General features: G+C 41.8%; 2 protein-coding genes across 2 annotated transcripts; one reads left to right on the forward strand and one right to left on the reverse strand.

Moving 5' to 3' along the window:
- Positions 1 to 2,510: 2,510 nt before the first annotated feature.
- slc4a1ap (solute carrier family 4 member 1 adaptor protein) lies at positions 2,511 to 16,145 on the reverse strand. The gene is made up of 14 exons (XM_074692733.1): positions 15,300 to 16,145; positions 14,980 to 15,190; positions 14,736 to 14,864; positions 14,588 to 14,648; positions 14,351 to 14,490; positions 14,096 to 14,256; positions 10,209 to 10,278; positions 9,928 to 10,117; positions 9,717 to 9,813; positions 9,360 to 9,609; positions 7,115 to 7,219; positions 6,937 to 7,022; positions 6,786 to 6,855; positions 2,511 to 3,497 (listed from the first exon to the last, which is right to left on the reverse strand). Exons 1-14 carry the CDS (start codon positions 16,116 to 16,118, stop codon positions 3,448 to 3,450), a joined length of 2,439 nt encoding a protein of 812 aa, XP_074548834.1. The 5' UTR covers positions 16,119 to 16,145; the 3' UTR covers positions 2,511 to 3,447.
- Positions 16,146 to 16,893: 748 nt separating this feature from the next.
- supt7l (SPT7 like, STAGA complex subunit gamma) lies at positions 16,894 to 25,696 on the forward strand. The gene is made up of 5 exons (XM_074692267.1): positions 16,894 to 16,973; positions 17,907 to 18,386; positions 18,490 to 18,814; positions 21,684 to 21,921; positions 25,191 to 25,696. Exons 2-5 carry the CDS (start codon positions 17,950 to 17,952, stop codon positions 25,493 to 25,495), a joined length of 1,305 nt encoding a protein of 434 aa, XP_074548368.1. The 5' UTR covers positions 16,894 to 16,973; positions 17,907 to 17,949; the 3' UTR covers positions 25,496 to 25,696.
- Positions 25,697 to 26,401: the final 705 nt, after the last annotated feature.

Genomic DNA, 26,401 nt, shown 5'->3' on the forward strand with positions numbered 1-26,401 from the left:
CCTATGGACAGATTCCCCCACCTGAGCTGTGGATCTCTGCAGCTCCTCCAGAGTTACCATGGGCGTCCTGGCTGCATCTCTGATCAGGGCTCTCCTTGTTCGGCATGTAAGTTTAGGTGGACGGCCATGCCTTGGTAGATTTGCAGTTGTACCATACTCTTTCCATTTCTTGATGATGGATTGAACAGTGCTCCGTGAGATGTTCAAAGCTTGGGAAATCTTTTTATAACCTAACCCTGCTTTAAACTTCTCCACAACTTTATCCCTGACCTGTTTGGTGTGTTCCTTAGACTTCATGATGCTGTTTGCTGACAAGTGTCTTCTGAATAAACCTCTGAGGGTGTCATACAACAGCTGTATTTATACTAAGGTTCGATTACACACAGGTGGACTCGATTTAATCATTAGGTCAACAGCTGATCGATCAGCAATCATCAGGCAACTTCTGAAGGCAACTGGTTGCACTGAGATAAAAGGGGCCTGAATACTTTTGCACGCCACATTTTTCAGTTTTTTATTTGTTAAAAAATTTAAAAGTCATGTATAATTTTCATTTTACTTCACATTTGTGAGCCACTTTGTGTTGATCTTTCACATAAAATGCCAATAAAATATATTTATGTTTGTGGTCAGAACGGGACAAAATGTGGAAAAGTTCTAGGGGTATGAATACTTTTTCAAGCCACTGTAATCCCAGCTGAGAACAACCCAACACTCATATGACTTTTTCAAAGAATATAATTTCTTTGAGTGAAAAAGTCAGTGGTTCCCAAAGTGGGTTTAAACGACCTTCAAAAATCAAAAACCAATTACAGTTGCAAATTTCATCCATTGTTTTAAAAATGTTAATAGAAATATAGGTTCAGTCTTGTATAAAACTATGTAAACAGAACATGTTTGATCTGTTTTCTACATTTCTTTGTTGCTTCATGACCCCAGAAGTTACTAAGGATAACAACACTGTACAAAAAACTGAAATCTTATCAAGTATTTTTGTCTTACTTTTACAAAAAAAAAAAAGTCATTAAGACTTAGGGCGTATTCAGACCTGGACTGTTTGGTCCACTTTAAACGGACCAGGGTTCATTTCCCACGCTGGTGCGGACTTTTCATGCAGGTGTGAATAGGCACAAACAAACCCTGGTGCGGACCAAACAACCGGACCGAGACCCACTTTTTGAGGTGGTCTTGGTCTGCTTCCAAATGAACTCTGGTGCAGTTCATGGTTCTCTGGTGCAGGTCTGAATACAAACCAAGGTCCATTTGAACCAACTACAGGATATATGTGCCTTTTGGGCCTATAAAGCCACTGTAACCTAACCGTCTTTGGTTCATACCTGATCCTTTGTTTTCTGTTTAGCCACGCTGTTGCTAGCATGTTGTTGGTCACGACACGCAGAGCATGGCACAAACACACGTTTACCTCCATTTCCTGGTCTGTATTCTGTGTGCCACCTTTGTCAGTGCTGTCCAATGAGAGCACTGATCGTCACACACGTGGATGTGTTTACAGAATATAGTCCACTTGCAAAAAGTACAATCTGAATACGAACCGCAACAAACGAAAAAAATAAAGTCTGCTTTTGGTCTGGACCAAACAAGTGGACCAAAGGACTTTTCTGGTCTGAATACAGCCTTATATTCAAGTAATTTATAGACAAAAATGAGTTCTGAATTGCTTGAAGTGCCAAAAAAAATAATCTGCAGGTGGTGTTAGAGAAAAGTTTCTTGTTTTAAGACATCAATGTAATGACACGCACAAGTAGCAACAGAGTAACTTAGGAAACAAAACAAGATGTGCACACAGTCTAATTTTTCTACCGATCAGCTTAATCAAGCATCCAAGGTCATTTCTTTTGGTAGTTTTGAATTTGCCTTTTTTTCCAGAGAGGGGGTAGCTGCACTCCAGCACTTTTTATGGATCAAGGCCCTAAAAAGTTTCAGAACTCATGTTTTGGGTTTCTGAGCAAGCTGATGCTGGGTCACTGATTCAAGATGCCCCATGACTGATGTGATCTTTGCATATTCCCAGAATCGATAAGACGGTTTGGTCCAGATCTTCTTTGGTAACTAGTCTTTTGCTGGAATAACTGGATATGTTGACACAAACAACCCAGTGAACAATCACAGCCATACAGAAGCTCAGCACCGACTCTAAATGAAAAAGTGCATGGTCCAGAGTCTTATCTTTGGACCATCGTCTTCTGAGAGCATGAGAAGGACTTACTTGGTGAAGGGGACAGAGGACTCCTCTCATGTATTTGGGGCAGAGAGGAATGCTTTCCATCAGTGATTAGTAGGTCACAGCACAGAACATCACAGCAAAGATCTGCAGCCAAGACCACAAGCCTCTTTGTGCCAGATCATGCCCTGAGAAACGCTCTTTGTGTGAGAGGGAGAGCTTGAAAAAGACGGAGAGAAGCTCTGACGTCAAGACCGGGTTTGGGTTTGAGGAAGCCCCTGGAGCTGATGCCAGAGAGGACAGACAGCTGGGAAACGAAGAGTAAGAGCGTGGAGCAGCTTGCAGGTTATTTACAGACACTTTTATTACACATCCATATCACAAAATACATTTCTTTACTTTGTGTTCTGGGTTAAGTCGACAGGAAGGAGGGTGGAAAGTATGGCAGTAAACCAGCAGAACAGCACTGAGTGGGATTTCACAGTGAGGAATCCTGCTCCAGGCAAACACACACGCTCACACACACACACACACACGCACATGCACACACAGCTGACTCGCTCATAAAGACAATCTTGTTAAAAAGAGAACTTTGAGAAGGTTGGGCTGTGTGTGTGTGTGTCAGTGCAGACACACGCACACTCCACTTAGCTTGAGTCATTATCAGCTTGCGTTTCATCCAGTAAGCCATCCAAGTGTCCAGATGGTCAGAAAAGCTGCTTCAATGCTCCCCCTCTCCCTCCCTCCTCACCATACACTCTCCTTTGGAGGAAAAAAATAAGGTTATGCCAGTGATCGACTGAAGCCAAACAGGGGAGGGATGCAGATTGGATGTCAGGTGGACTTCACTGCAAGTGGAGCAGCCAAAGAGTAAAAGCTGAATTCAGATCAGTCACCGCTCCCGCTCTGTCCTTTTCTGTTTCTGGATGATATAGAATTCAGACAAAACCATCAGAAGTGAAGTGCCTCTCATCTCTATTATTATCAGGGGTGAAAAGTGCCAGAAGGCTGACAGCCCAGTGTCTGCTCCAAGGGGGGTAATTCCCAAAGCCGGACAGTTTAATGTGAAGTGGAATGGTTGGCTTTCTCAGAACGCAAATATCCCCAAAAGATTTAGAAAGCATGAAGATAACTGTTCTCACAGGTCCCCCGGTGTGTTACAGGCTCCTCTCATCTGGCTGGAGGAGGTTAACGGTCAGAGAGAAGCAGGCTTTGAGTAGCAGGTATCATCTCCAGAGGAAAAGCTGACAGAGTGACACAGCAGCTCAGTAGCCGTACTTGTCGTTGAGGTGCGTACGTCCATCTCCGCTCTGGTCTGCATGGAAAGAGAACCAAGATTTAGTGAGAGAGATTCATGTATCTACCTACAACCTGAGGCTAAGTCACACATCCCTGGAAAGTAGAAATAACTAGAAAAGCACTCACTCTACCAAGCATATTGTGATTGTCACCAACACTTTAGTCCTACTTTAATGTTATACTCCCTTTCAGCAGACTGTCTGCTACAATTTGGTGTTAGTTGCAGGTTTGTATAATAATTTGTTACCTGACAGTGTTAAAAATGATGATGACCAAGAACACATTTCATATAACAGATCTTGGTATTTGGTATATTGCCTGGATCTGGATCGTACTTTTACATTTGTCAGAAATTATGGTGACCTTGTCTTGTATTGTTTTGCAAAGCAATCCAACCATTTATGGTGGAGTTATATTCACATATGGTGAAAACAGCCCTATCTCACAATGATAAAGAATCCTTTAAAAAAGTCCTGGATCCAGACGGTAATCCAGATCACCTCAAAAATTCAATCACTTCTTCCTTATCTCATTTTGAACATTTCCTGAAAATTTTATCAAGATCCGTTCGATAGTTTTTGAGTTATGTGTTCAAAGACAAACTCTCCCCAAAACATATCCTCCTTGGCGGAGGTAATAAAACCCTATGCATACATTCAAACTGACCACAGCCTCAAAACAACAGCACAACTACTTTTCAATCTTCGTAGGGCTTCATATCTAAAGGCGTACAACCACCTGTAGCCCTCTGCACCAGCTCCATACTAGCTGTGTCTTTATTTAAGGTGCAAAGGCCAGACACAATCAGTCCTGTGTTTATTTGGTTGCACCACAGAGACTTATCTTAACAAGTCAAGCACAACATCTAAACTAAACAAGCTAATGTTGCACAAATTTGGTTCTTGGTTCCCATGTCCAATCACTGAAAGCTCTGCACACAATACAGCCTTGATGTTGTATTGTACTTTCCACACAAAGGTAACGCACAGAAATGAGACACAGGGAATGAGCAAAAGAGAACGCATGTGGCTCCTATATTTTCTAACTCTGCTCAGTGTCTGTTCCCAAACTGTAGAGGGTGGTGTATCACGAATGCACGTCTACCATGGTACTGAACTAGAGGAGAAGAAGTTGTTTACAGTAGCCACGTATACATGGACCCAAATATTCTGCTTGCATTCGATTTATTTGCTCAAACGGAAAGAATTTAACCTTTGTATAAACCTCATTCCGAAAGAAAAGTGCCAATCCGAATGGACACTTAATCGGTTTCACAGGGGTGGAATATTCCTTTCCCCAAACCGATTGAGGTTTCATGTATCCACTCAAACAGAAAGTTGTCAGGGTGCGTTCTTTCAGCGCATGCTCAGATATGACGTAAGATGCAACTAGAGACGTTCCTCAACTTTAAAAATGACGGTGAGCCGTCAGCACTGGACTGCTGCAGAAAGTTTATTTTTGATCCAAACTTTGAAAGAAATGAACATAATTTCAAGATTGGACAGACGACACACTCGCAATACGGAGTATTGCAACACCGTGAAAAATAAACAGTTGTCCTCCAGCTTTGATAAATCTTGTGATGTTTACGTTTTTCTGCGCATGCCCCATTAACTATTCTGTTTGATTTTAGCGGCGCATGTAGACCAGAGATTGGAATATTCCTTTCCATGTATACTATTGTTTTCGGAAAAGTCAATCGGAAAGATTCCATTCAGAAAGATGAAAAACTCCTCATGTAACTGTGGCTACTGTTTAGGACATTTTCAACAATTCCCCTTCTGTGTTGAGTTTGGCCACAATTTCACACCAGGAATTGTTTACCACACAATTACCATGGTGATCTCTGTGTGATGAGTCATCTAAATGACAGGATTTTTTGTACTTCAGACACCAGGAGCTCTGGTTTGTCCACTTGTTCCCACACAGAAGAATTCCCAGAGGTGATGACTATGCTGAGGCTGCTAGAATCACATCATTCGTCTGCACGAAGCCACGCGGACCTCATGGATGTGTCTAGCATAAACCAAGCTTCACTTGCAACACTGCTGCCCCATGTGCCCACTTGTCTCCTACCATAGACAGTATAATACATGGATGTAGTCTCTATGACATCACCCATCTGTTTCTGATACAGAGTTTTGAGGCCCATCTCCAACAGATACATCTTGGAAATGCTTCGATGCAACCTTAAATGTGGAGATAGTCTCAACTACATCATGCATCCATTCCTTATGCAGAGTAATAAAGCCAATAGTTGATGGAGGCCATATTGGATATAACACTGGCTTAGAGCTTACTGTCTCATAGTTATAGGGCACCTATAACTAATGGTGTTATGGAGTTAAGCGTGACCATGCTAACTGCTGTCTATCAGCCAAACGTGTCAGTGATTGCCAGCTGGGGGTGTCCGATTAACAGGGTCACACTTTACACTGAAACACCAGTGACATCTAAGGCTATTAAATGTTCTCATCCAACCACAGTTACCATCTTTGACTGCACATAAGCAAAATTAACAGCAGATTTTCTAAATCCAGTACTTACTTTGTGTATTTAATGCAAAAGGTGGTGTCAGGCAGAGGTTATGGGAGTCGTTTACTATCCATTAAATTAGTGTTATAAGGTAAAAAGTGCATTTTTGATAGTTAACACCCTCACATCACTGGACCAATCTTTAAAGCTTTTCAGAAGTTTCTTTTCAAATTCCTGTTCTTATGATAGTATCTTGTAAAAAACATGAGGATTTTCTTTATTTTCAACGAGTGCAATACACCACCGTAGGTTTCTGCAGCCAGCCTCAAGCAGATTCACAATGAACAGAGTTTTCTAGCACTTCCACATAGGCTTCGTTTTTCGAAGCTGGATGTTGTCCTTTGCTTTGTAGATGATAAAATGTTGGGTCAGCCATGCCCTTAAATGGGCAAATTCAAAAGTAAAATTTAATCCGAGTCAGAAAAATGAGCTATTCAGACCCAAGCCTCTTTCTGAACCAGGGTGTATACATGTTTATTTCTGCTTTAAGAATCAGCTCCTCTGTTGGCTTGGTCTGTCTGTGGTTTCTGATGTTTCTGCAGCCCAGCCTCAAGCCCATGATCGAAACACTTCAGCATTGACTTCGTATTTTTAGACCAGAGGTTGCTGCTTGAGCCTGACAGGTTACCAGCTGAAAGTAACTGCTGTGAACACCCACACCCACTCAGCTGGTGAGTTTCCTGAGTTAGAAATTAACGGTACGTATAAAATCATCTCTGTTTGGTTTAATGCATAACTGGTGAAAGACTCATCAGTCTAATTTTTTTACCTGCAGGAGGAACCCAGACACAATAATCTGGGTCGTCTTCTGGATACTGTCCTGACAGCATCACTGGTGGCTGTGGAGAGAGATCAGAACATCATCACATGGAGTGGTTTAAAACTGTGTTTTCCTGTGGTTGAAAGGTGTGAGGGCTCACCCTGCTGGGGCCCATCACTTTCTTCTTTGAGTTCTTTTTGGGGCTCGGCTCTGAAACCGGCTCAGTGTGGGCTCCTGACTTGGATTCTGTGGACACAGAGAAGAGTGCGTCACTGGTCAGGCGTTGAAACAGCTGACAGAGACGAGAGCACAGACTGGTTTGAAAACACAGATCCTACCTGAGCTGGACGGGGTTACGGGCTTGTTTCTGTAGCTACTGCTCTGAGAAAGCTGCTCCTCTGTTCCTGCAGATTCTTCACCTCTCCTCTGTCTGTGGCTTTGCTCTAACAGGATGAACAACATCATGAGAAAGAGAAAAAGAATTGATAAAACTGTTTTAGAGATAGATTAGGGTATATGCTGAAATCCTGAGGTTAATTTCAATACCTTTTAAGACTTTTTTAAAAGCCTTTCAAAATGTAGGACCTCATCACGACTTTAAGCTTTTGTCAGAAACCCATCTTTAACAGTTGACCTTTGCATTTTAACAGACATGAAGTAAGCTGAGAAGGAATGAATTTTGAAATAACAATTGAAACTAAAGGCAGGTTTATTGACATCCCCATTCCCACAACAAGTAACAGCAGTTATTCAAGGCCAACCAGGAAAGGAACAGAACTTATTTCATCATTATCAAAATTAAGGACATGTGCCTCAGGTTGTGTGATTTGCTTTTCATCAGCACTGCAAAATCCAAAGTGTTAATTCAACTCCTAGAGTGTTAAACTTAACACTCTCCCTGAGCTTATGTCATTCTCAGGGACTCAGAGTTAAATTTACACTTTGGAAAGTGTTAATATCTTAACTCTGTAATTAAGTTAAAATTCTAACACCCACAGTGTTATTTTATCACAAAAAGGTATATTTTTCACATCAAGTTAAGTTGTTCTGTTACACTAGGGGGTGTTAATTTCCAGCATTTACAGTGTTAATACATCACCCATTCAGTGTTCTTATGACACTTAGTTGTGTTATTCCCTTACACTTGACGAGTCATTTTGTGGTATTCATAATGTCCACGCCATGCGGCACACAGACAAACAGTCTGTGCCATGCAGTACACAGATAGCCAACCCGTGTCATGAAGCACAGACAAGCAGTCTGATGCACTGGGTACAAATAGTCTGTGCCCTCATGTTCAGCAGAGTCTCATATCCACTGTGTTCCCTCCTCACTCACAGTTACAAAATGCTACCACAGCAAAATTGACTTAGCTAAAAGCATCGTCTTAGATGTAAAGGAGTAGTTTTTTGACCTTTGTTATTCAATTGAAAAGTATGGAAATTTAGGCTAGCTTGTTTTGAGTTCGATTAATACAAGATGATTTGAAATAAAACAGGTTACCCAAGAGCCCATGAAACTTAAACCAATGATGTTAGTCAAGTATAAAACAGTTTTTTGATAAAACTGTGTGTTACCATTTAAAACAGTTTTATTAAGTTGGACTAACAGTTTGTGTTTTTACAGTGCAGTGTAGTTTGAGTCCAATGCTTTTAGCCATAAAATTGAACCTACTTAAGCCTTTTATTTAGATCATCATGACTCAGATCATTTGCGTGAAATCACTTTCCTAAATTTTAAAACAAAGCAGTTCTTGGTAAAAACTTCAGTTTCCACTTGATTGGATTAAAAGTAATGAACGGCCCGCATATAATCTTTAATGTAACTTGACTAAGAAAGTTTGCTAACAAACAACTTCTGGGTTAACAGTGCAGATCAAAGGATGGTTTATTGTAAAACACATATTTACTGTTACCATGAGTGAGGAGTGTTTAAAGTAACATTGTGTGGTGTTGTAAAGTAACTCCCACAGTAGTTTGGTTTAACACCAGCATAGAGTTAAATGCCTTCAAACAGCACCAAGAATTTAACACTTCACTCTGACCTGGGGGTTTGCTTTGTGGCGTGACAAGTTAGTTTATAATAGTTGCGAGGAGGAAAATAAATATTCATGGATACTTTTAGAGTCAAAGCTTGAGTACCAATAAAAATTTAAAACCTCATAAAATCACGATTAAGACTTTTTAAATGAATTGATAAGGGGCTTAATTTTTCCACGATTTATTTATTGACTTTAAATACTTTTAAGACCCTGCAGACATCCTGTAGATATAAAAGTGAGACATAAAAAAGATGTTTTTATTAAAGCTGTTTCATTTCTTAGAAGCACTTTTATGACGAGGTACCGCACTGTTAACTTAAAATCTCTTCATTTTTTTGGTGACTGTAATTTTGTTACGTGACTTAACTCCATGACACAGTCAGCAATGTGTGTCCTGTGTGAAACATATACTGCCCCCCAGTGGTAAAAAGCATCCACATTAACACTTAAAAAGCAGTGAAGAACTACACACTGAGGATAAATCTCTGCATTTTTTCCACTTGTTTGTTTTAAAAACTTCCTCTAGCCCTCGTGGCTTTTACCTCTCGGCTCCTGGGACGTCGCTGCCTGCCGTCCTGTGGGAGAGCCATCTTGGGACATGGATGCGCCGGACTCCTCACAGTCAACATTCATGTCAGTTATATTTTCACCATCTTCCTCATCATTCCCCTCATCTTTCCTCTCTGCCTCCACCTCCTCCTCCTCCTCTTCTTCTACCTCCTCTCCACCGGGTGTGAGCTCTTTCATGTTGAACAGCTCTGCGGGCAAGTTAGGCCGCTTAGGAGGCAACTTCTATAAGACAGAAGAAAAACACATCAATAGAGAGAAAGAGGTGAAGGGAAAGACAGAAAAAGAAATGTTCCCACAGAAATAAAGTCAGACTGAGAAACAACACCTACCCCGATGGTGCCGGTCTTTAGTTTGAATTTACTTCCTCCCTTCATGGCTCCAAACAGCGGTAAGGTCTTTTTAGGCTTCTCTGGCACTGAGCTCCCACTATCCCAATGAAAATGTTAAAACTCTGTTTAAACTTGTCATTTATGAAGCAGAAATTTTCATGGTAGATGCGGTTATACTTCAGTAGTCAGGGAGCACAGCACTGTGTCTAACCTCGGCAGCAGTGAGGGCATCTGTGCAGGCCGCGTGAGCTCCACCAGTTTCTTCAGCCTCTGAGCCTCTTTCCGTAAATCTGCTACGTGCACGTGCTGTTTCCTTCGCTCCACGGCGTCCACCGCCGCTTCTCTTCTCACTGCGGTCATGAAGGCGTCCAGCGAGTCCTCGGTGGAGGAGCTGGAGGAGTCTGAAACACAGCAACACGAGTTCATCATGCATCTGTAGGTAGTATGGCATCTGCCCACAGAACAGAGAGCACCCAGGCCATCATGACTCACCCCCTCGATCAGCGCTGAGCTTTTTCTGTGTCTCTGCCAGCTCCTTCTCCACCTCTGACAGTTTGGCCACCTACATGAAAATCAAACACACGGACGTTAGCACAGAAACATACAGGATGTTTAACAAAACGATATAAGAGCACCTCATGTTAAAGAGCAGTCCCCAGAGACAAGTGAAATTCAATTTTCTGTTATTTTCAGGAGAAAGCTGAAACTCAAATGACTGCTAAAGACAGACTGTCAGAGACAAAGCTCATAAGGTTCAGGAGACTGTGTTTAAAGAAGAGAAAAACTGGAATAATGAAAACAATCAGAGAAGGGGATCTTCTTTTTAAGTGATTTGGTAGTATGCTAAAAAGATTAACATGTATTAAAAAGATTAAAGAATATTATTTATCAGTGTTAAAGCTGTGGTTCTTGGGCTGGAACTGATTCAGATCTTTAACTGTTTGATCAGTTTTCTCTGTTTAGCAATGACCACACTCCTGAATCAACCTTTTTTACCTTGATTCACTTTGTATATGCAGTTTGATCAGAATTTTCTGAAAATACCAGCAGACTATAAGACACCAAATCATGTCAGGTGAACTACTTTTTTATTATTTCTGTGACCTTTAATTCTTGCAGGTATGATTGTTGGTTCCCTCATTTTGTTAATTTTTTCCTGTTATGAGACCATAGATTGTAGGGGTGGGAGAAAGAATAGAAAATCGATACAACATGATTTTTGTGTTTGAAAATTCAAATCGTGATTCTTTGTCAAAAAGCCATTTCTTTTTTTCCCAAATTCAATTTCTTAATTTCAGTCATTGTGTATAAACTGGATTGGAAAAAAGTTACCACTTTTCTCCAGCAGAGGGCGAAATGTTTCTCTCTGACTCAGGTCATGTGCATTTTATTCGAAAATATGGCTCCTGGTATAGTCTGTAGACATTTCATAATTTTCACATGGTCTGGTGTTAAAAAAAAACAAACCAAAAAACGCAAAAATTGTAAATACTGAAGATTTTCCATTTAAATTGAATCTGCACCCAAAAAAACGTGGTAGAATCCAATCGTAAGAATAGCATTGAGTCGCAGCCCTAGTTGTATCTGTTGTATCTTTTTCTTTCTGTGGTCACAAACTTTTACCTTTATTAGGACCTTATGTTCTCAGTCATGACAGTTTTGAAAAAATGTTTTGTACTTTATCTCAAAGTTTTGTATTTAATCAGTGTATTGTCTTAATTGTATTTTAAGTTTTAGAATGTATGCCTGCAGAGAAGTGATTAGTTGGAGCCACTTCTCTTTAAGATGGCTTAATTTGTTGACACAAATGTCGCAAACGTCACAGCATTCATTTTGATGTAAAATATAAGACATGAAAAACATCTCAATCATAGGGCAGAGTCTTTTGCTGTGTCCCAAGTTGCTCACTTCAGTGAGTACACTTTCACCAAGTGCACTGTGTACACTCTGCTCTAACTGGAACAGAGCATGAAATCTAACAGAATAGAATAGAAAATACTTTATTTATTACGTTATCATTTTTATTATTATTATTAATATTATTATTATTATTTATTCATTTATTACAGGGTGGTGTTGTCTCAAACCAAACACTGCAGCTTCACACTGACTGGAAACTATGATGACATTTCACAACCATTTACAGGTGTTCATCTGCTTTTCACTGACCACATCCATCAACCATCATTTGATCCGTTCCCGTCCTATCCTCTATGCCAGTGTTTTTTATGTACCCGACTCCAACACACCTGATTCGAATGATCAGCTCATCATCAAGCTCTGCTCGAGCCTGATAACGAGCCATTCATTTGAATCAGGTGTGCTGTAGTGGGGTAACATCTAAAACATGCAGTGCAGACCCCAGGACCAGGGTTGGGCAACACTGCCTTAAGTAATGAGCACTGATGGGTCATTTTGCTGTCTTCATGCAATCATCCTGCCGTCCTGTTGCTCTGTGTATGACAACGTGTGTAAAAATGAAAAAGACTTCAGACTACAACATCAACATTCACTGGATACCCTGAAATCAAATTTGGTGGAGCTGTTCATCATCCCTGACTTCAGTGAGTGATCCAGATCATTTCCTGGCACATCCACGTGCTTCACATTTGTGGATTTGGGTGAAACGTCTCAAAACTACTGACTGGATTATCAAGCAATTTGATACAGACTTTTATTTCCCCTTCAGGAATGACAGCAATAACTTAGGTGATCCTTTAAGTTTTGATTTCCTGTCACTATTGACTCAAAGCTGGATTTATCCATTTGGTTTTGGTAACAGTTTATAACCAAATACATGCACATATATCAACAATACAAAACAATATCTTTTGCTGAAAAAGTGAGTTATTTGCCCCTAAAGTTAGTAACTTGATTTAAAAAGAAGATAACTTGCACCCACAACACTTGCTTCAACCTACCTTATGCTCAGAAAAGGGTTCAGACTGGCCAATGAAAACAAGCTGTGTCGTGCACCTGTTTGTTGTTGACTGTATAAAATGAGGTCATTTGGATCATTTACTTCCAGAGCAATGTGTAAAGAAGACACGACTAAAGGTTAGAGATGCACTGAACCATAGGCGTGAATTTCTGTTAGTGCTGGGAGGTGCTCAAAACTTAAATAACTGCCACTTTAATAAAGCTGCTAAAATGGGTGTTTATCACGTTGTGTTACTCAACAGCATCGTAAATGTACAGACAATACAGCGCACTGGTATGAATGCTTACATTCATGTAATCTTGCCAATTTTACACACAACACCAACATGTTTTTTTCTTCTTGTGCTATTTAATTGATGCATGTGTAATGTTAATATTTGTTAATAATATTGGAGAAAATAAATGTTTGTTGCTAGGTGCCGCCCTGTTGTGGCAGCTCTCTCTTCTTTGTCTGTTTCTTGTTATTATTTCTTCTCTTTTTCGCCATCCTTGTATTCAGAGTGGATCATTACTTTGTATGGCTCATTTGTTGGTCATGGACACCAAACTGGTGTCAACTCCTGTGTCTCGAGATCCTACATGTAACCATGACTGCATTGTTTACACCTGAAATCAGCCGTCAGCAGCCTGTAGCATGTCAATGCTAACTGGTGCAAGGCCTGATGTTTCCTCACAAGGTGGGGAGAAGGAGGTGAGGACGATGTGCTGGTTCTCAGGTGTGAGCTAAGAAGTGACGACATGGACCTGTCCTTCCATCCATCGTTATTGGGAACGTAAGATCTATCTCCAATAAGATGGACGAGCTAGCCGTGCTAACCCAGCAACAGAGGGGATACCAGAAGGCTGAGTAGCATCATGCTATTCACAGACATAGCTAATGAAGGTAACACCAGACACCAACACCACACTGGAAGAGCTTCAGCAGACAGGATCCAGGAGACAGAGACTGAACAGACTGCTGAAGAAGCTCAGTCCTGGACCCTGTGGAGGTGGAGGTGGAGGCTGGCTGACTGGACAATGATGGACAAGCTGTCATCATCTATTTTCTTATGGAACTTTTTGCACTTTCTATACACTTTCTTACTTTTGTTTTCTTGATTGCTGCTGTGACTCCTCCTGAATTTTCCCTCTGGGATAAATTAAGTATTTTCTATTCTATTCTATTCTATTCTAAAAACTGACTCCCCAGAGACTAGATAGCTGAACAAAGCGCTGTCCTCAAAGCCATCAAGAACAGAGCTGTCTGTGGTTCGGAAAGTTGATGCTGTAAATCCGGACATGCCAATCTGCCACATTTCAGCTTCTGCAACAGCTTACATGATCAATCAGTTCTGCTCTAACTGCTCACCGAGGAGTGTTGAGGAGGCGGATTACCCTTTTTGATTGATATTATATGATATTAATACTGTGTATGGAAACATAGGATCTTTTTTTTTTACCAGTGTTTCAAAGGTCTCAGGCCGCTCCTCAACCTTCCCGGCCTTCTTCATCCTCTCCTGCCTCTTCTTCTCAATGGTGCCAGTTCGATCCAGGAAGGTGTCGTCATCACTGTCATAGTAATCTTCATCCTCCCAGTTCTTCTTCTTACGCTTACGAGACACTGGAAACACAACAAGCACAAGAACATTTACAGCTGCAATCCTCATAAACCAGAAGCTGTAACCCCTCTCATAGACAAGCGCACACACACACACCTGCTTCCTGTCTCAGCAGTCCTCTGGCTTCCAGCATACGACAAGCCTCCAGACAGCACTGCACAGCTGCTTCTTTCTTCTTCCCTGTGTGGGTTACCTCGGCAACCAGCTGTCGGCCCATGGCATCGTCTACTGGGAGTCTGTTAAGAGACAGAGACGTCAGCTCAAACTTTGTAGCTCCACACACAAACCTTAAAAAGCTAGGGGAACAGATTGTTACTGTTCCAGGTGACGTACTTTATTCTGCAGAGCCAGCTGCCATGACTTTTGTCTTCATACTCGAACTCCAGCTCCTCTCCTGAGACCAAAAAAATGTCATATTTGAAGTGGGGGAGTTTAAATGGACACACAAAAACAGAAGCATCAGGTGACTGTGGTCACTCACCTTCCCGGTCGTAGAAGCCCTGCAGAGCCTTTTTGGGATCTTTCAGGTAAGCAGCTTCCTGGTCCTCACGAAACTCGGTTGAAAAAGGGTTTTCTTCGTTCTCGTCTTCCTCTGGCGCAGCCTCCTCAGCTGCAGGGTGGATACACAGAGCCACAGAGACAAGAACAGGGCACCACACAAAGGTTTACATGTGACAGCTGATCAGTTAACGCCTTCAAAGAATCTGTCAACACAAAAAGCTCACCCATTCCCCATGAACAGCCCGAGTCTTCATTCTTGCTTCGGCCTTGGTCGCTTTTCCCTTGCTCATCTTCCTCCTTGTCCCCGTCATCACCGTCATCATCAGAACCATCACCCATCATCCTCTTCTCCAGCTCTGCTCTCTGTTTTCTGGCTTTCTCTCTCAGCTCCGTGACCGTCAGCTCAGACTCCTCTTCCTCGTCAAACTCTGGACCCTGTGAGAAAGCAGACAGAGGTGAAGAAAACTATCATTTGTGACATCATATGGCTACATGCCATATCTATATATTAAAATAGCATTCCATTGGATGTATTTGGACTAACCTGCAGGATAAAAAGCCTCGTGCTTCCTCCAAACTTCAGCACATGTCCCACGCGCAGTCTGATGTAGGTCTTTGGTGGGATCTTGTTCTTGTTCACCACAGTCCCATGCGTGCTGCCTAGGTCGTGGATGTAAAATCCCTTCTCCTCTCCCGCAGACTCTCCCTCCCCAGCCTGTCCGCGGTACTGAATCACCGCATGGTACCTGGAGATGGAGGGATGCTCCAGAGAGACGTCACACACAGGTAAACGCCCGACCACGAAGTAACCTCTGTGTGTGAGGGGGATAGTGTCCACTATGGTGCCGTTTTTGAGGATTTCCAAAGCGTATTGGATATCAGGAGCCGAGCCACCCCAGGGCGGCTCTGCGTATGGTAGAGGAGGGAATTTACCAGGAGGGGGACCTTTGGTGGGGACGCGGGGTTTAGCTGCAGGCTTGGCTTTGACAGGTCCCTCGGTGTCTTTTCGATCTTTATTGTCTTCTTCTTGAACTTTACTTGAAGTCCTGTTTTCATTTGCAGGAGCTGGAGAGTCTGCACTTGCAATATCCACACTTGTAGCTTTTTTATTGTCTGTGAAACTCTTAGTTTCGGGTTCCGCTGTCTGTTTGGATGGAGCCACGGCGCTGCTACGTTTGCTGGTGAGGGACGGTGCGGCGAAAAGAGCCGGTTTCTTGAAAGTGTCCTCAGGTTCATGTTTGTTTGAGTCTGTATTTCTTCCATTTTCGTTGGCAGAAGACTCCTTTGTTTCCGTTTCACAGTTCATTTCTTCGTCTTCATCTTTCATTTTCTCACACACGTCTGACGGAGCGGAGGCGGCCATGTTTATTTGGTGTTACAGCGAAATGTGTCCGGGTCTTCTACGTTGTTAAAAATACCAAAAATACAAGCACATGAATATGGTCTGCCAGAAGCCTTTACCAAAATCCGTTTAAAGCCATATGAAAGCCCGTTTCCGCTTGGTAATGGTATATTTGCCCGAATAAAACTAGTAATCATGAAATAATAAAAAATAGTAGGGTAAAATGATATTTTTATTAGGAACTTTGGTCTCTAAAATTAGGGGGTTGAATACTTTTCAATGAAAATAATAAACTTTGGAAGCTACATATACTTTGTACAGATGGTAGCTAAGAGACACCCCCCCCCCCCCCCCCACACACACACACACACACACACACAAAACAAGTGTCTGCGTGGCAGAATTAATCAAAGAAAAAGAAGCAAAGCATATATATGAAAATTAATTAGATTTGGTACTGGTTTGGAAAACAGTGTCTAGGTGCAATGAGAGACTGCTGCTGAGAGACAAGAGCAATTAATAAAAGTTATAGACTGACAGTTTCACACCCTGAATAATATTTCAAATATATATATAAGTAAATATGTATTTACAATTACATTCGGAGTGTGAAACTTAGCCCATTTATTGTTATTATTATGATTATGATTATTATTATTATTATTATTATTATTATTATTATTATTATTATTATTATTATTATTATTATTATTTATTTATTTATTTATTTATTTTTTATTGCAGAACCAAACATCTCCATTTATTTGTGTCGACTCGAACGTTTTACCTAACGGACGAATAAACGGAGTTCCTGTGGAACTTCCTGTCAGTGCGTTTGTTCAAACTGTAAACAGACTTCATCCCTTCCTGCCTGACGTGAGTTTTAGTAATATTTTCGAGTTATATATTTCTGAGCTAACTTCAACGTAACGCATGTGTGCGGGGATAGGTCGCTGATTGAGAATAGTCCATTTTAGGTCTTGTGTGTTCATAAAATAACTAAAAGCGTTAGTGTAACACCTGAGAACTCTCACTTTCTTGCATTTAAGGAAAGTACAACCCAATTGAAGTTTCATTTTAGACTTAACCGTGGAACGCTTGCTACGTTAACTATATGGGGGCTTTTCTCGCCGTTCGTTTTCAGTAGGAGCACCGTGCAGTCTGGTTATAGTTCAGTTTTTTTCGGGTATGTTCTTGATGGGTGGAATGTATGCCTACATACTCATCAGACCGCTTGAACGTTGCATTAGTCCCGAAAACTCTGTACATAATTGTGAAAGGTCTGCATTCAGAAATCGGTGCTACGCTTTGGAACTGATCGCTGATATAGTACTTTATTTCCCTTGATATTCAAGGCCTGCATCAGTAAAACATCCGGTGAGGAGTTCTTATCTGGTTATAAAGCGAAATGAAATTGATTTCTCTTTATGACCTTTAACTGCAAAGGAGACCACTAAGAAAAGACTAACAGTTAATTGTTTGCCTTTAGGTTATAACGCTTTCAATAAATTCAGCCTCAGTTTGCATTTTCTATCATGTGAAACAGTTGGTCTAAAAGAAACAAGGATGAGAAAAGTTAAATAAATAAAGGATGACTTATTTATCTCTGGGATCAAATCAGCAAATATCAACGAATGAAGAAAGAGGCACTGCTTTATCCACAGGAGGCCAATTTCTCCTTTACAGCAGCAACCGGTCCAAAATCAGAGTCAATGCAATTCTGAAACATTTCAGTGGATATTTTTATACTAGAAACAAAGTTTGATTGAATTTGTTACTTTAACTTTTCTACATCTCTCAAATTTGCAGACTCCCTATCTTGTGATCTGGGTCCTGTCTGTAATCCATCACCATGATGCGTTACTGGGGTGAGATCCCCGGGCCTGCAGGTGCTCCTCCAAGTCGCAGCTCCTTTGACTTGCTCCAGCGTGAGTTTCGCTCCGTAGAGATGCAGGACCCTCCTCTGCATCAACCCTCAGCCCAGCGGCCTCGACCAACAACAATGCTGGACATCCCCTCAGAGCCCTGCAGCCTCACCATCCACACAGTGCAGCTGTGTCAGCACGCCCGCCGTCTTCGTGGCCTCCTGGCAGCAGCTCAGGCCCAGGCTCAAGGTCAGAGCTCGGGGTTGTCTGAGGGAGGCAGTAAATTAGAGGATGCTGATGCCAACCTGCCCCTGCGTCCTCCCACGCCCCCTGGAATGCCTGATGATCTGCTCCCTGTGGACAGCAAAGCTCCCCGGCAGCCCTTCCAGCTGCTCCATAGTGACCCAGAAAGTGACTTCTATAAGTAAGTGGAGCTGTGCTGCTAACCATAAATGATGAAGCTCGTTGTATTTGCCAGCATTACATCCCAACTCTCTACCATTCATCTCCTCTTTTTCTCTCCTCAGGGGTAAAGGGGAGCCTGTTACAGAGCTGAGCTGGCCGTCCTGCAGGCAGCTTCTCTATCAGTCAGTGGCGACTGTCCTGGCCCATGCTGGCTTTGAGTCGGCCCAGGAGAGTGTCCTCGAGACCTTGACTGACCTGGTCCATGAGCATTACCTGCGCCTCACACGCCTGCTGCGGGTGGCTGTGGATCGGGAGGCTCGGCTGGGAGCTAGTGCCTTCCCGGACGTGGTGGAGCAAGTGTTCCACGAGGTGGGGATAGGCAGCGTGCTGGCCCTGCAGCGCTTCTGGCAAGTGCGGATCAAAGACTATCACAGCTACATGCTGCAGGTGAGCACAGGATGAGAGACCACATTGATCTATCTTACAAATTGTTTTTGGACTAATCCATAATCTCTGTGTTTTCTTATGGTGTCCAGCATTAATTCTCACACTGACATTGATGTTTTGGAAACATGTTTTCGGTGATAAAGCCAATCATGTCCAGACATTTAGCCCATCTGTTGGAAAAAGTCTTTACATCGCATAATTTTAGAATAAGCTCAACATTAGACTGCATTTCCAAAACTCTTTATTAGAGAGAGGTTTCCTCTGCGCTGAAATAAAAAAGTTCTGCTCCCAGATCACAAGAATTAAGAAATTTTTAAAGCTCCCAAGTTTCATGGAAATCATAATAACAGTCAGCAAATAAATTAATAAGACTATTTTTTTAAAACATGTTTTGTCAGAGGGAGCCGTCACCTTGTGCTGCTGAATAATTTCAGTCAACATGAAGAACATTATATGATTAAGAACAACAGCGTTTATGGGAACTGCTTTACAGTTTGAGAGCAATGTCTTCTGTCCTCAACATGACTTCTAAAGGTAACACAAAAGTACCACTGGAGACCTCTGGTAATTTTAGAATGACCCTCTGACGTCAGTTTTTGGTGTGGCGTATTCACACGGGATAGGTGGAGCTAGTAAATAACTCGGCATTTCTAACGTCTCTGATTGAAAAACTGCACAGGCATCTCACTCTGCAGTGCACTGCCAGCCGCACGTTCTGTTAGAGAAAAAGACGTCCACATCCAGCTTCAGTCAAAAATTATGCATTCAAAACATCTGGATAGGCTGAAACAGAGTGTCTGTGGGGTCTTAAAAAGTATTAAAAGTTTATAAATCAGTTGTGGGAAAATTAAGGCCCTTTAAAAGTATTAAAAAGTCTAAATCGTAATATTATGAGGTATTAAATTTTATTGGTATTCAAGCTTTGACTCCAAAAGTATCCATAAATATTTATTTTTCCTCCTTGCGACTGTTACAAACTAACCTGACACCCCAGACAGACAGTTCCATATATCCACTTCAGAAATAGTCCATCTGGTTGGAAAATGTTTTCAGGGTCTGAACCTTCAAAGATAACCACACCTGGTGATTGGACGATCATTTTGCTCATCACACTCATCACAGACCAGCATGAGGATCTAGAAAAAGCTTCAGCATCTCAAAATATTTCACTCTAGATCATAAGAGTTTCTCAAGCCTCCTGAGAAAATGTCTCAGACTTTTCATGACCTGGGATCTTGGATTCTTACGATTTAGAGAAAGCTTCCCCTGATCTCAGTTGTTTTGGAACACATTTTCTTTGTTCAAATCACCTTTTTACTGGATACAGCGCGACAAGATAAGGTATTTATCAGTACAGTTACATAGCGCTGTTGTTTGAGATGTGACAACAAGCAAAGTTGTAATTTTGTGAGGTGCGGGCTATATGTAGTGCTAGCAGCCCAACATATCCGTAGGCTAATGTGACAACAAACTCAGTTTGTCCAGTAGTTTAGTAGCTGTCCGTATGTAGCGCTGATGGAAAGCAAATAACACAATCTCAAGCACATGTCCTAAATTTTGACAATGATGAAACAAATTCTTGTTTTTTTCCTGCAAGTTGGCCTTAATTAACTGTTACTTGTTGTGGGAATGGGAATGTCAATTAACCTGCATTTAGTTTCATTTATTCTTTCAAGCTTTATTCCTCCTCAGCTTACCTAATTTATGTTAAAATTCAAACTACAACTGTCAAAGATTGGTTGCTGACAACAGCTTAAAGTCACGATAAGGTCTTAAAACTTTTTGAAAGGTTTTTTAAAAAAGGCTTAAATAGGGTGTTGAATTTAACCTAAGGGTTTTAGCATATACCCTGTGAAAAAATAATTGTTTATCTTCCCCAAAAGATATGTTCTTATTAAGTCCTACCACGATGAATTTTTATCAACAGTACCATCATGCACTCTGAGACAGTGCATCAGTGCCAACCTGTCATGCACAGAGAATTAGAGGCTCTGATTTTTAGACCTCTTGGGTTATGGAGCTGTCTAAATATTTGACTATTGTATATTTAATTTGTTATTTCATGACTGTGTCAGCCTGATATCCTGTAAGTGACATTAAACCAGTGAGGTGTTTTTTTTTCTTAATTGTTATATTCAGTTCATAAATTAGAGTATCTATAGCTTGTTTGTTAATGACATGGAGGTACATAGTAAGATCTTCCATCTTATTTCTAAAGTGCTGTTAAACAGAAGAAACTTAAGTTTAGTTAAATAAGTAAGGGAGATGGCAGTAGGAATAATAATCACAATCTCATTACCTATAATAGTAAAGAGTTCAAGATTATCTAGGTTTAGTGATAATACAGCAGCTGTTGAATCCTTCGTGTAGAATGACTAACGCTGCCTTTTGAGCAGAAAATGGTCAAAGCTGCAGAGACCATCTAAAAAGAATATTACCACCTGAGATTACAGAGAAGGTTCAGACTGGATTCCTGTTATTAGAGGACCTATGTGTCTCCAAATACAGTCTGTGATTTGTAATGAAATTTTTACTTGACAAATTACAGACATGGCTGAATCACAGGGGATAAAAAAACACAGACATCCTCCACAATTATTACAGGTTACCAGAGGTCCCCAGGTTAAACTAATCCTGTGCAAACAGAGCTTTAGAATGATGAGCCCTGTAGAAATCTAGAAGTAGAGCTGATCCTTTGTGTCTTTGATTAACTTCACTGAATGATATTTTACATTAATGATCTGACGGTTCCTCTTATCAAAGGTCTCCCCACAGGTCTACTCTATTAAAGTGTGACATCAGTGTTGTTGGAAAATTAGATCTTTTAATCTCTACATCAAACAGAAAGTGTAATATGTGTCCCCTCCAGGTGAGTAAGGACCTGTCTGAGGAGTACGAGCGCCTGGTGAACCCAGAGAAAGCCCTGGAGGACTCCAAGCCCCCCAGGATTAAAGAGGAGCCCATGAGTGACATCTCCTTCCCTGTCAGTGAGGAGCCAGAGGCTGACCTGGCCTCCGGGGACCAGGCTCTGCCCATGGGGGTCCTCGGGGGCCATGGTGAGAGGCTGGCTTCAGGGCTGGATGGTGATCATTCCCCGCACACCTCAGGTGAGAGCTTGCTGCTGTTAAACCAACGATCTGTTTACAGGAAGAGCTCTCCTTCCTTGTGTTTGCCTTTTTCTCTCTCATAAAACAAAAACTTAAAAACATTTCATAAACAAATATCAGTACTAAATTCTGGTTAGTTATTCAAACCATATTCCACCTCCACCGTCCTGTTCCTGTCGTCACAGATCAAGCCAGCCAGGTTGCCTTGAGCCCTTCCTCTCTGATTCAGAAACTTTACTGACCCTCGTGCAGCTTTATTCCTTGAGGTCCCAACAGGACACTTATGCTCTTTCACCCTCTAAGAAAACCCAAAACAATCCAAAATTTTCTGAAATCGATCAGACTTGGTCTGCTCCTGCCTAAAGTTCCTGTTGCTTGATTCTCCCTCAAGAGGAGTCGGCTCTGTTAGAGTTTATCCACTCTCCAGGTTGAACCCTCTAGGTGTGCTGCACTGTGAACATGAAGAAATCAAACGGAGCTGCTCGTTGTGTTTTAGCCCCAGTAAAAAGTGAGTCGTACAAAAGAAGGTCAAGCTTGACTTTTAATACTTGTCCACACCTGAAGAGCTCCTGTTTCCCTGGAGATAAAAACATTTATCTTATCCTATAAGACTTTTTTTAAGGGCGTTCATGGTGAGCGAAAGTTGTGAGGATGCAGTGAGCAGAGGTTTGGGGACTTTGCTGAATGAGTTTTGGTGGTCAGAAAGTTTTACAGAGTCAGACCAGTTAAATATTTTTGAGATGATGGTTAAACCTGATGAGTTTGGCTTTGCAAAGATTCCCAGGATGAAGCTTTACTGAAGAAATATAAACCCAGCCTTGATGCTCTCCTGTTTGGACTTCAGAGTGTAAATAGTAAAAGCCCCATTTCCTCCAAGTGGTTCAGTTCAGTTTGTCTCAGTAGAGCACGCATTTAATGGCATTTCCACTGACTAATCCCGGGACAGGTCCCCAAATAACTGAGATGAGCCGTCCCATTTGTTGGGAGACTTCTGTTGGGGAGTCAGACCAGAGATGGGGACTCGAGTTCAGGACTCTAACTTGAGTCGGACTTAAGTCGAACACACAGAAACTTCAGACTCAACTCTGAGTCCTTTTGTGGGACTTGTGAACAATCATTATGTTTTCTTTTTTTGGTGCATTAAGATTGAGGAAACTCTGATGAGCTTAATGTAATTCCCTCCTTTTTTTAATGGTTACCATGGTAACCACTTTATACATCAGGTATGTGCCTCCCAGTGCCACATCGGATTACATCTATGGCAAGCGGCGGCAGACCTGCAGCTGCTGCTGTACCATTTGTCATTACATTTGGTTATTAAAAACTTACAGTGATACTCCGGGATGGAACAAGTTGGGTCCCATCACAAGGTTTAGGGCAGAAATTACCCCTACAGCAGTGTTTTTGTGCAGCAGAAGCCCAGAGTGCTAGCACCAAACACAACTCAAATAAACGGACTCCCACCGAAAAAATCTGATATTGGTCTGCATCCACGCTTTATTTAGAGAATTTTCAGCGCGTTACTTTCACACAAAAACACCGCTAAATAAGGCTGTTGTTCTCATCGTGTTGTAAAATGGCGCTACCTCCACTGCAGAGCCACAGCTGGCTACAAGGTGCTTGCCGCTAAGTGTATCAGTCTGTGCGTGGCGTGGCAGATATAAACAAACGCAGGTAGTCTGCCAGGATGAATTATGCAATAATAACGTAAAGATGAGTGATTATGAGAGTGAGGAAAACCTGCCGTTCACTTTGAATAAAGCGTGAATGCAGACCGGTATCAGATTTTTTCGGTGGGAGTCTGTTTATTTGTGTTTTTGGTCAAGTAAAATTTGGCCCCGTCTGAGTGCAGAGGAAACCAGCAGAGGAGCAGGGAGGGGGTGTTTGGTGTGTGCGCCCTGGGCTTCTGCTGCACAAAAACACTGCTGTAGGGGTAATTTCTGCCCTAAACCTTGTGATAGGACCCAACTTGTTCCATCCCGGAGTATCACTTTAAACAGGGTGGCACCAACAAAAGGAGTGCTGACTGAAAAGTCTGCAGGATCCAGATCCAAGATGATGGATCCACCACATCAGATTTTATTAGCCACTTGAAAACTCACCTGGATAGCTCAGTCACATCAGCGCATATGGATGGTTAGCTCAGCATTAGCTACATAGCATTCATTTAGCTTTCTGCTAGCTTTGTTACAAAATATTCGAATAGATGAGTGAAAGTTTGCTTTTCGCACTTGTTAACATTCAGGTACAATTATGACGGATGGGTAATGTTAATCATCCATCTTCAAGGAAAACAATCATGGTGTTTTCTTCATGTTGCATTGCAATGGCCTGTGTAAAGTGATCATATAACAGCCAATCAGTACTGATGCTGTATGCTAACAGATAGGAGTGATAATAACACAGTAAATGCTTTAAATGCTTTTGGTAGATATATCTGTGCAGTATTCTTAGTGGACCAGAAAGCAGCAGATGACAAAAGCTCATAAGACTAGACTCGTTACCTAAGACTTGGGACTTGACTTGGACTTGCAAAAAAAGAACTTGTGAACATCTCTGAGCCAAACATACTGGTCTGACCCCAAAAGATAGAGCTTACATCACTGTATTTCGTTGATTGGTTAAAAGAATGGTCACTACCTGTGTGACAGCAGCTGCTGCATTTCTCCTGGCGGCACACCGACTTCTCTGATTGTTCTTTGTAACAAAGAGCTACATGCCAATCACAAAAAAGACGAATTGCTGGATGTCTTCATCGTTGCTCTTTGTTTACAATGTCAAGTTTTTCTTCTTCATTGGATTTATTAGCAGGGTACACTGTGTCGCGCTTCTATGGCGTCATGCTATTACATGGCTAGCCCAGCTATTGGTCTTCAGCCTACAGGCCGCCCACCAAGAAGGTCACAGTTGGCTGTAGACACACAAATAGGATCAGGCTTTTCTGGCTTTACTGATCCAACCACTTGGCAGAAACAGGGCTTATGTCTACTTTCTGTAGACAAGCAGCGTAATGATGCCAATACTAAAACATCCAAAGCATTGTTGCATTGCACTGTAAATTAACACATTAGAAGTAAACTGTGACACCTACAGTATGTATCTGTTAAAGGCCGGTGTTAAATGAATTACATTTGCTAGTTGAAACATTTTCTGGGCTCCAATCCAACCTTTAAAAAAAGAAGAGAAACAGGGTGCAGACTCATTACAGCTCTGGCAGTCAGACTTTCCATAAGCAAACTTTGACTAAATCTATTTTTCTTTATCCTAAGGTGGGGGCGGAGCCAACAACTCCCCCCTGTGGCCACAGGTAAAAATGGAGCCACAGGATGCAGAGGAAGGCCAGAGCTCCAGCCATCATCATCATCACCACCATCATCACCATGGGGTTCTGGGTGGAGATGTGTTTGAGGAGGGGGGGCCTATGTCCACCATGAGTGAGTCAGGAGGGGCTATGGCGCCCTCTCCTGGAGGTGCAGCTTCAGACGGCAGCTACGCGTCACATTCCCCTGACTCTTTAATGGGAACCTCGCCTGTCTTCAACCAGAGACCCAAAAAACGACAGAAGAAGATGTGAGGCAGCACGAGTGGGGACAGGAAAACGTGTGGCGACACGGAGCAGCAGTGCAGGGAAGAACAGCACGGACTGAAACTCGGCTGTCATGAAAGAAGTGAACTCCAGAAAGTGAAGAGAATTTTGTAGTTCTTGTTTGTTTGTATAGTTTCTACTGAAAATAGAGGAAGTCTTTGTTGTTACTGTAACAGGTTTGTTGTCATACGAATAAACTGATTTTCAAAAAGTGTGTATTTGAGTTAACATGTGTGTAAACATTCAGAACACACAGAATGAGGTTTACACTCTCCCTAATTAACTGACCTGAAGGAAAAACTAAGATGTCCCAAAGCAAATAATTGAGTTAGACAGCTTAATAACTCAGCAGAGGTTTGTTTTCCCAAACTGATGCGTCTGTTTCTTCTCACACACTAATTATTGCCTGATCCTTTCATTACCATTAACAGACGCTCCACAGAAAAAGGAAAACGTTTTATTTTCCTTGTGCACACGATGCTGCATATTATGATGTATTTTTATCTCTTCACATCCTGTCTGCTGTGAACAGTACACACAGCTCGTCATACTGGAACGACTCTCACAGAGAAGAACACACACACCTGTCAACCCGAAGCCACTCGGCTAAATTAGCATCTGTTTTAGTAATGAGGCAAAGCTGTGAAGGCAACACCAGAGGCAATTATGGTGTGGTTGTCTGCATCATGACGGCGACATCAATCCGGTCCTAATGGCAAATTAATTATGGCGTGCATAATTTTGCATGCTGAATGAGCAGGTATGTTTCAGTACATGTGATTTTCTTTCATATGAGCTTCACAATTAGGCTGGTAATTGTCTGTGCCTTTGAGAAGTGCTGATGAGGTCAGATGTATCGATACTGAATTAGCTGCATTCATAGCTGATTAATGT

This window comes from Halichoeres trimaculatus, unplaced genomic scaffold, assembly GCF_033239565.1.
Source record: "Halichoeres trimaculatus isolate MK-OKI-2021-1 unplaced genomic scaffold, fHalTri1.1 fHalTri1_scaffold_17, whole genome shotgun sequence".
NCBI lineage: Eukaryota > Metazoa > Chordata > Actinopteri > Labriformes > Labridae > Halichoeres > Halichoeres trimaculatus.

What these genes read in the sequence shown, in the direction of transcription:
- supt7l (XM_074692267.1), top strand. Translation starts at nt 17,950, where the DNA reads ATGATGCGTTACTGGGGTGAGATCCCCGGGCCTGCAGGTGCTCCTCCA. An exon ending in ATCACAGCTACATGCTGCAG is followed by an intron (nt 18,815 to 21,683) that starts GTGAGCACAGGA and finishes TGTCCCCTCCAG; the next exon opens with GTGAGTAAGGACCTGTCTGA. An exon ending in TCATTCCCCGCACACCTCAG is followed by an intron (nt 21,922 to 25,190) that starts GTGAGAGCTTGC and finishes CTTTATCCTAAG; the next exon opens with GTGGGGGCGGAGCCAACAAC.
- slc4a1ap (XM_074692733.1), bottom strand. Translation starts at nt 16,118, where the DNA reads ATGGCCGCCTCCGCTCCGTCAGACGTGTGTGAGAAAATGAAAGATGAA. An exon ending in CGTAACCCCGTCCAGCTCAG is followed by an intron (nt 7,023 to 7,114) that starts GTAGGATCTGTG and finishes CTGTGTCCACAG; the next exon opens with AATCCAAGTCAGGAGCCCAC. An exon ending in AAGTGATGGGCCCCAGCAGG is followed by an intron (nt 6,856 to 6,936) that starts GTGAGCCCTCAC and finishes CTCTCTCCACAG; the next exon opens with CCACCAGTGATGCTGTCAGG.